Below are 9,892 nucleotides of genomic sequence, written 5' to 3'. Positions count from 1 at the left end.
TTGCATTATAGGCTACCAACGTCATTTGAGTTAGTAAGCACTCTGCAGCAGCTAATTTTCTCAATCTTTAAGCTTGGTAAAACGAAAACTTCTCCACCGACAAATTAATTTACTAAATTTACAAATTTACGTTCCACATGAATTCGTTCATGGCATCAGGAATGGAGGTTATTAGCAAATCTCAATGACAGGATCGAGTATTGTTGTTCTAGGTTGTGCTAGCCATAAAATAAACAGACATTATGCTTACAACATTCTTTTTTTCCCGTAATTAATTTGACCTGAATTGTTTAGCAGTTGAAAGTCAATTGTGTAATATCACTTTACGGGATAGAACCTTCATGGCCGTCGACCAAGTTGACATGAGCCTAACGTAGGCTAATATGCCGTACAAGTTTCTCCTAAAGACGGGCAGAATGTACTGATCGAAACGTCGAGACCACACAGGCTCTTTTCTGCAGAGCCAACACTCCAACACAAGAGATTACAATATTGGTTGTACCCACAAGTTTACTATTTATGTATAGTTTCTTCCTTTATCCACACCATGCAAAGCTTCAAACAACACTAAATACTGCATACTCCCCACCAGGGAGCTGAGATGGTTTAAGGAATTATTTAAGGCCCAGTGACCAGGGTTAATAATGTTGGAAGCGCTCCGGGTGTGAAAAGCGCTCATATAAAACTGGTTATTATTATTTGTGCCACACCGTTTGACAAACAAAAATTCACAAACAACATCTTCAGGAATGTCTCTTTCACATCGAGCATTGCTCCAATGGCTGTTTAAAGCTCTGTGTACATAATACTTCGCTGGTTATTCATCGGCGACGGTTGGGTCTGAACCTACGACCAGCTTTTACAGAAGTTTGTCCTGCAGTCAGTTCAGCATAATTAAGTTCAACCAGAACATCTGACGTCACACCTCGAGGCTGGTGAATTACGCCAGATACCAGCCTGAGCGGATGTTCGGATCCTTGTAACTGTACCTTTGACCTCGTTATCATTTCACACAAAGATTCGCAGTCAATTCACACGTACATATACATTCAAATAGTGAATAAAACGATACTACATGATGTACACAATATTCTGCAAACGTAAATTATACGCTGTATGCAGACGGTCGACAGCGGACACTATCATCTCGGACTAATCTTAACATTACGGAAAGCTATCACCACAGCAAGGTTATCCAATGAAATCATTGTATCAAATGAAATCATTGGACCCGTAAGACCAATGCCTGTCTTTATCTTAAGACGGGGACCAGTCTAAATAAAGTTGCGCTTTCCCCAAGGACAAGCATGTCATTGTCACCCTTGTATGGTCGGGTAACTGGACGACAGGAACCAATAATATCGCTCTCCATCCTCAGACGATTTCTAAGCGTTTCTCTGGCGGCACTCCATACTTGCTCTTGTGCGTCTCAAACAGCTCGACCAGTTCCTTGACGTAGAGGGCGTGCATATCCTCAACCTGTTGGCGGGTTGGGTTTGGAGTTTTCTCCACTTCGATTGGTCGGCCCACTGATTGGAAAGAAGGAGAAGAATAAACTATCATTATGTATAGGCATAGATTAAAGTATCAGGAGCCTTGCACATTGTTTCCATTTTCTTCCCGGCGACAGAAACATGCAGTTCCGGAAAAATACTTGCCTAGTATAGAACACCTCCCCCCTGCCTGTCAAACTTTTTGGCCTACTTGGGAGTAAATCAATAATTTTCGATCTCCCTATGGACATTCAAACTTCACCAAATGTGAAAGTTTTCAAGAAGAGACCGAAAACTCTTGTACTCAAGAGCATTTGCTATCATGTCATAGATTATCAAAGCGCATTTGAACATTGGATAACAGCGCTATATAAATGATGTTTGTCTGATTGATTGATTGCTTATTGATGGGGTTACTCCCGCACTTAAATCCATTGGACTTTCGGTAAACAGTAGTGTCCAAAGGCCCACAACACTTCGTGTATCACAACTTATATATTAAATAACAAACCTGTAAAAATTTAGGCTCAATGGGTCATCGGAGTCGGGAGAAAATAACGGGAAAACCCACCCTTGTTTTTGCACGAGTCGCCGTGTCATGACATGTGTTTAAAATAAATCCGTATAATTCTCGTTGTCGAGAATTGTTTCAATGTTTTCTCAAAAAGTAAAGCATTTCATGGAATAATATTTCAAGAGAAGTCTTTTACCTTTACCTTCTGTAAACCCTGCAAGTTATTTGGAAATTTGTTAACTTTTATTTTTTTTCTGTTCCGAAAGTGTATAATGGCTTTTGTTAAAATAGGTGAACACATTCTTACCAACTGTGGTGATAGGAGTCCTATACGGTAACATAGAGAAACCTCGACCATAGAAAAGAGGTGGACTGAAGCCACATATTCTGGTCATGACGTTCTGGAGACGTCTCAACCTCGTACCTGGAGCATTGTCGATCTGATCATAAGCATTGTTCTCACCGAAGCTGTACGCTGGCACCAAGTGAGCTCTGTTGAAAGAAATAATGGAGAATAAAAAAAAGTTTGTAAAAAAGTTTTCAATATTGTAATAGTATTGTTTAGGATTGTTATATCTGATTTCCTTAAAGATAGAGTTAAGTTAAATTTATTTGATCAATACAATCTTTTGTTTCATTTTTGCAAGTTTGAAAGACATAAGAGGATGAAAAGCAATTTGTTATACACGCCCGGTAAAAGAAAAACAAAAAGGGGAAACGAGAGAGAGAGAGATTTTGACAAGGATTTTTGGTCAGTTTGATCTATTTCTGTGTAGTGTTTTCTACAGATTCCGGGTCATACTGATCCAGATATATGGATTAGGCTCCTTGGAGACCCAGATTCCTGGTCAATTCCGACCCGGAAGTTTTTAGAGTGTAACAATAGAGGGCGTTTGAAGGAGGTCAATGCAGCATCACAGGCTGGTGCCTTGAAACGAACATGTATTAATTTCTTCAATCTGGAGTAGTTTATGCACAAATATAAATAACTGTTTTGTTTGTTTACCCATGAACGAGGGCTAGTTTAACGAATCCCTTTCGGTTCTTGATGCTTAGTCGATGAACTCCCGGATGTGCGTCAAGAGCTTCTGGGGCGCCACCTACGACTATAACACCGACATTACCAACGCCATTTTGACTGATGACCCACTCTATACTGTCCTTCCGTACGCTAACGGAACCTGGGAAGATACACCATGAAAAACGTTTAAGTTCGTTATCGACAGTTTTTGTTTAAAGGCACTGGACCTTTGTTTAATTTTGTTGAACCCCAGTATTCTCACTTGGTGTATCCCAACATATGCATACAATAACAAATCTGTGAAAAATCGGACTCAATTATTGGTCATTGAAGTTGCAAGAGAATATGAAAGAAAAACACCCTTGCTGCAAAAGGTTGTGTGCTTTCAGATGCCTAATAAAATGCTTCAGACTTGAAGTCTTTTTAAATTTAGTGAGACATTTGCTCTTTCTCAAAAACTACGTTACTCTAGAGGCAGTCATTCTGATTGTTGATTGTTGTAGTGTTTGGTAAGCGAATGGGATACCTTTTTGCGTTCGAATACAAAACAGGTGCTTGGACAATTAAAACTTGTATATAAAAATCCCCAATGAAAATCTTTCTTACCTGATAACATGAAATATTCTCTGAATACAGGCATCTTAAACATCTGATGCAGCGTCATGAGGAACACTTTCATCCCAGGAAACACGGTGCTCAATCCAGTCGCGTCAGTAGCGAAATTAAAGAAAGCTCCAAACACCAAGACACCGTGAGGATGATGCCCCATGAGGTAGTTCTTAGACGGGTCCAACTCGGCCGTCTTCACCAGGTTTACCGGAAAGTAATCTCGCCCCCTCTTCCATATCTCAAAGCTTTTTAACCATGCTTTGCCCCTTGCCCCGCGGCACGGTGAGTTCCAATCGTAGGCTAGCCAAGCAACGTAGACTAGAGTCACCCAGTACCAGTCAGTGAAGAGCAGCAGGATGAGGATGCCAAGACTGACGTGACCAAGGAAGATAAAGATAGTGATGTAGTGGAGACAAGAAAGGGCCTCGAGAAGACGGGTCCAGGACTCTAAGAAGTTGACTCTGAATGAGACTGAGGCGGTGTCCACACGAGATTTCAACTTCTTCATCTCCTTGGAGTACTCGACCATGAGTGCAGCATCCATGACGATGGTTAATTGGAGAAGATGATTTCAAGACGTTCCTACACGGTGGGGAGAAAGTGAATAGAAACCTTACCCATCTTGTAATGTAAGCTAAGGTCGTTTACTTAAAACAAAAACAAAAACGATTACAAAACGTTCATTAACGGTGGGGAGATAGTGAATACAAATCTTATATCTTTACTTGTGTTAAAAGCTAAGAGTTCATAGTTGTTTTATTTGCTGGTAATAAAACCAAGGATGCCTCGTAATATAAAGTGAACTTAATCACTTATCTCGCAAGCCTGAAGAAACCTTTAAAAAGTGTGCTCTATATGTGGTGACCAGGAACACGGTTTCCCCTACCCTTGTACTATAAGAGTAGTGGGTTCGAGCACTAGCAATCCTTGAAGGACAAAGTAGTAATAGTTAAGTGTTTTGCTTAATAAGGAAACAAGTGCTATGGACTCGAACCCACGCTCTGCTGATCAGAAACACCAACGCTCGAGTTCGGTGTTTGTGTGCAATTTCTACGAGCAAATTTTGAGCCAAAATTCCATTTTCCAACAACTTGTGACAAAAATGTGGGCTTCATTTTCCCTATTTTTGCTTCATAAGGTAACTATGTTGAGATTGGTTATCGTTCATAATTGTGTTCAATCAAAACTTAAGCAAACTTAGAAGTTCACGAAGAAATTGACTGCCGCGTGTTTCGTATGACACGTTGATCTCATATCGTGAACGTTGATTACTGTTTCTGAATGGATTACTTTTAAGCTGTTGCGTGTCAACTTTGTTAGGGAGTGGGCTACACCTGAAGAAATCAACGGGACAAGGGTGATGAAATAAACCCAAATGTAAATAAGATGGATAGCTTTAGTTTACACAGATGACACAAACAACCCGGAGCGTGTAATATTTGGATACTGCATAGGTACAAATTCTAATTCATATCTTTAATATAGGATTGTTTGAATAATTTTCTGCAATGGCAAGGTCACACAGAAGAGCACTTGCATGTGACGTCACACGTGCAAACAGCGCCCTCACCGAAGTCAAGGGAAGACCTGTCATTGGTTGAGAGTTGTGCTTGGCGCGAACACGCATTGTAATTTGGAATTTGTTAGACCTCGGCAAGGCCGACAGTTCAGGGTATGTTTGTTGTTTGATTGTCTGTTTGTTAATTAGATGATCTTGACAGACTCTCACAAGAGGAGGATATACACGCCAATCTGGCATCTCTCATACAAACATGGTTCAAAGTTAAAAGACACTGGACATTGGTAATTGTCAAAGACTCAGCTTCTCACTTGGTATATCTCAACATTTGCACAAAATATTAAACCTGTGAAAGTTTTAACTCAATTGGTCGTCGAAGTTGCGAGATAATAATGGAGAAAAACACCTTTTAATTGTCTCACGAAGCTGTGTGCTTCCAGATGCTTGATTGCGGGACCTCAAAATCTAATTCTGAGGTCTCGAAATCAAATTCGTGGAAAAATACTTCTTTCTCGAAAACGACGTTACTTCAGAGGAAGCTGTTTCTCACAATGTATTATACTAAACAGCTCTCCATTGCTCGTTACCAAGTAAGTTTTTATGCTAACAATTATTTTGAGAAATTACCAATTAATAGTGTCCATCTGCCTTTAAACAATGGTTTTATCTCTACCAATCCTGTATACTTATTAAAGGCAGTATTGGTAATTACTCAAAATAATTATTAGCATAAAACCTTACTTGATAACGAGTAACGGGGAGAGGTTGATGGTATAAAATATTGTGAGAAACGGCTCCCTCTGAAGTGCCATAGTGTTCGAGAAAGAAGTAATTTTCCACGAATTTGATTTCGATACCTCAGATTTAGAACTTGAGGTCTCGAAATCAACGATCTAAACGCACACAACTTCGTGTGACAAGGGTGTTTTTTCTTTCATTATTATCTCGCAACTTCGATGACCGATTGAGCTCAAATTTTCACAGGTTTGTTATTTTATGCATATGTTATGATGCACCAACTGTGAAGGCTAGTCTTTGACAATTACCAATAGTGTCCACTGCCTTTAATGAAATGAACAACTGAACATATAGGCCTAATGTTACTGATCTGAAAAAACGAAAACGACTGAACAATAAAACTGTAAACCAATACAATCAATTAATTCCATTCACCGTTCACAGAATATATAGGGGCCTACCATAACTCCGGAACTCGGAAACCACACTTGGCTACTGTGTTTAGCGGCAATAAGGACCATTTATATCAGGGCCTATCAATGTCAGCAAAAAATACCACAAGTTGGGAGTCCACAACTCTCATGTCACAGGGCAACATTCTCTACACTGTATTCCTTTTCTTAAGCTCTCAGGGGTGGATTTCACAAAGATAGTCCTAACTTAGGACTAGTCCTATAGGCAATGCTAAGAGATAGGACCAGTCCTATGTTAGGACCAGTATCTCATCCTACCTTAGGACTGGTCCTATCTCTTAGCAGTGCCTAGGACTAGTCCTAAGTTAGGACTACCTTTATGAAATCCACCCCTGGTCGTTCTAGAATAGAATACTTTGAGAACTAACGAGAACCATTTAGTGGTTGATCCCTTCATAGAGAAAGTGAAACCACTGGGAAAAGGAATGTGCCGGTTGTTAGTAATAGGCCAAAGAACAAAACAATACATGGAAGAACAAAGGGGCTCCAATGGGGAAATTCTCAAGACTTGTTTTTTTTTTTAATATGGGAAACTGGTCAGTGCAGGGACAAAGGGAAGAACTACACAATACTCCACAATGATGCATTTTTAAGAATGTATTTTCACGGGGGAAACAAATTGCATATTTGGCAAAGTTACACCAAATCAATCAATAACGTAAAGTGTAAAGTAACTGGATTAACAGGTTTTCGAGCTACAGTGTTTTATTATACTTTTGTTGATCCTGGCCATCACATTAGGGTTGTTTTGTAATTTCCTGTGCCCTTACTGTTTGTCTTGCTTTGTATTTACTTTTGTTTTTATATTATTTATTTTACATACTGTCTGCTTGTATATTGTTATTGTTTAATGGCCAAATAAACAATAAGAATAAGAATAAAGTCACACAATCAAATAAGTTGGATCACAACAACTTGACAAATGACAAATAAATGAGAAAATAGCTGAATAAAGAATATTAACAAGAGCTATTCCACAGACATATTAAGTCAGTCACAAATAGTTGACGAGAGGGGCTATAATGTCAAGTTTCAGGTTTTTTAACAACTCATTTTGCAATAGATACTTTCCAATCACCACTGAAATAATATATGAGTGCATCACAAAACCGAATTTAACAATTGAGGCTGCTATTTATAGCAGGTTTTCTTGTCAGCAAAATTAAATATCAGTTAAACCATGGTTAAACAGAATCAGGCTGTCTGCGTTCAAATGATAGGCGACTTGTCAGCCTCGTTGTTTAAAAAAAATACATAGTCATTTACATCAATTAAAAATCAAACTCACCAAAACTTACACCTCCGTCTTCTCTACCGATCCAGACGATAATGCAAGAATTGATGACGTTTTGACCTTCGGTAAATCGAAGACTCGTCCACAAAAAGGCAGCTTAATTTCACCATGAGCCGATAACAATAAATAAAGGGTCTTTGTTTCGAGCCCGAAGGTTAATGCTGAAGGGAAGAAGCTACAAATGAACGTCAAATTGCTGGCTCAAATTTGTAGCAATAGAAACCTCTAACCTTGGTCCTTGCATGCTCTATGCTCTAACATAGGTCCCGCCAGCTACCAAGAAACAACGTTTAAACCCGAAGTCCACTGCCGGATTGTGAAATCAAAACAATTGGTTGGTTCTTTCGCCAGCTGTAGAACTGCGATCAAAAAAACAAAGATAACTCAACCATTGCGCAAACATGTTATTGACCAATATATTGTGTGGGCTCAATAGTTTCGTATCAAGATTAAACCCGACGGCCGTTTTCCATTGTAAAGCCCGGGGATTTCGTTAGTCAACAGCAAAGTTCCAGGTCAGCTCGCAATGTGTTGCTCATTTGTATACAAACGCATAGGGGTTTTGGAGCGTTTGGTTACAGACGGCTGTTGCATGAAACTATAACTTCAAACTGGCTGTCTGTCTAAGTTTATGATCCTCCTAGTCTGTCAAGAGAACCCATCAAACTCCCACATGGGGATATAAACACCAAGCTGGCAACAGCAAATCTTTCTCATTACAAATATTGTAATTAATTTCACAAACCAAGGAATGTTGATTCAGTAACTAGAAAACAACAATTATTCTAGTCGTTGTGAAATCAGGCTGAAACTAGCCAGGAAGATATTGCAACATGTTTGCGAGTTCGAGTCCAGAGGTCGTAAACAACGCAAGTGGTAACAAACTTTTCGCATTGTATCGGAGTTTAAAAGTTTAGTCTCCGCAGTTGGTTTATTCTGTCCAGGCTGGAATTTATAACGTTGTTGTTTGGACATAGAGTAGAAACAGAAAGGATCATGGAGGTCCTCCATTAGAGGGAAGGTACACGTTTGGTAGCTGTCTGTCAATGACCAGTCTTCTCACTTGTCGTATCCCAACATAAGCATAAAATAACAAGCCTGTGAAAATTTGAGCTCTATTTGTCATCAGGTTTGGGAGAAAATGATGATCGAAAAAACACCCTTGTTGGACGAATTTGTGTGCTTACAGATAGGACTAAAAGGCTTCTGGCGTATTTTAGTGAGAAATTACCTCTTTCTCAAAATCGATGCTATTCACAGGGAGCCGTTTCTCACAATGTTTTATACTATCAACAGCTTTCCAATGCTCGTTACCAAGTCAGTTTTTAAGTTAATATTTTATTTTGAGTAATTACCAAACGTGTGCCTTACCCTTTAATGGACCAAGTACCACCCTTTCTCAATGGTTTCCTTGGGATCAGCACTTTATAACCTCCAGACATTTAAATGCATTTGCCGATCGATGTGGCTTAGAGTTGACCTTGCTCCTATTGTGTCTTATTTCGGTTCTGTGAATCCCAGAAATTCTTTTGAGGATTTTAGGGGGGGGGGGGGTTCTAAAGAAGAGGAAAGGAGTTTTGGGGGACACCCTCCTTATATAAGCAAATGGTATTCTTCTACATTGTCACGTGACACAGAGGAGGGACCATGGAGCTCCATTCTTAAATAGCTCCATGAGATGATGCAATTGTTGTGACAGCAAGAGAAAGGTACTTACTGATATGCAAATAATATACATCTTCCAGACATTTGGCGATCGATGAGGCAAGGTTACCCGCTTCTATTGTGTCTTCATTCATTGTGTTGTGGGAATCTAAGGAATTCTTCGATGATTTTAGGGGGGGGGGGACATCCTCCGTCACAATATCGGGAACGTTATTTGTAGAGACATTCGTTCGTGTAGCAGAGTGACACAGAGGCTCTTCTCGAAACCACGACTTTGGATTCGGTTCAGGCTAGATTGGCCCCGCGGTTGTTTTGACAATATTGCGCGTGCTTTGCGTATACGCGCTCAGGGCTTCAGACGAGAGGACGGAGCCGGCCTGAAGCCGAATCCAAAGACGAATCCGTGGTTTCGAAAAGGGCCTTTGTGCTAGCAAGAGGATCTTGCGGTAACAGAAACTATAAACAGAATATTCTGTTCAACTTGATTTATTCCCAAACACACCGCTACTGGGCATATTACAGGTCTTTATTTATCCACATAATTTATTATATAGTTTTGAATATAT

General features: G+C 39.7%; 1 protein-coding gene across 1 annotated transcript; it reads right to left on the bottom strand.

Annotated features, from left to right (window-relative positions):
* Positions 1-661: 661 nt before the first annotated feature.
* On the bottom strand, positions 662-9,197 carry LOC117298262 (2-acylglycerol O-acyltransferase 2-like). The gene is made up of 6 exons (XM_033781406.1): positions 9,033-9,197; positions 7,656-8,020; positions 3,635-4,219; positions 3,014-3,188; positions 2,315-2,499; positions 662-1,529 (listed from the first exon to the last, which is right to left on the bottom strand). Exons 3-6 carry the CDS (start codon positions 4,179-4,181, stop codon positions 1,375-1,377), a joined length of 1,062 nt encoding a protein of 353 aa, XP_033637297.1. The 5' UTR covers positions 4,182-4,219; positions 7,656-8,020; positions 9,033-9,197; the 3' UTR covers positions 662-1,374.
* Positions 9,198-9,892: the final 695 nt, after the last annotated feature.

This window comes from Asterias rubens, chromosome 13, assembly GCF_902459465.1.
Source record: "Asterias rubens chromosome 13, eAstRub1.3, whole genome shotgun sequence".
Lineage (NCBI taxonomy): Eukaryota > Metazoa > Echinodermata > Asteroidea > Forcipulatida > Asteriidae > Asterias > Asterias rubens.
This window is presented reverse-complemented; position numbering and strand designations above follow the sequence as displayed.

What these genes read in the sequence shown, in the direction of transcription:
- LOC117298262 (XM_033781406.1), bottom strand. Translation starts at nt 4,181, where the DNA reads ATGGATGCTGCACTCATGGTCGAGTACTCCAAGGAGATGAAGAAGTTG. An exon ending in AAACTAGCCCTCGTTCATGG is followed by an intron (nt 2,500 to 3,013) that starts GTAAACAAACAA and finishes TTCTTTCAACAG; the next exon opens with AGCTCACTTGGTGCCAGCGT. An exon ending in GACTCCTATCACCACAGTTG is followed by an intron (nt 1,530 to 2,314) that starts GTAAGAATGTGT and finishes CTTTCCAATCAG; the next exon opens with TGGGCCGACCAATCGAAGTG.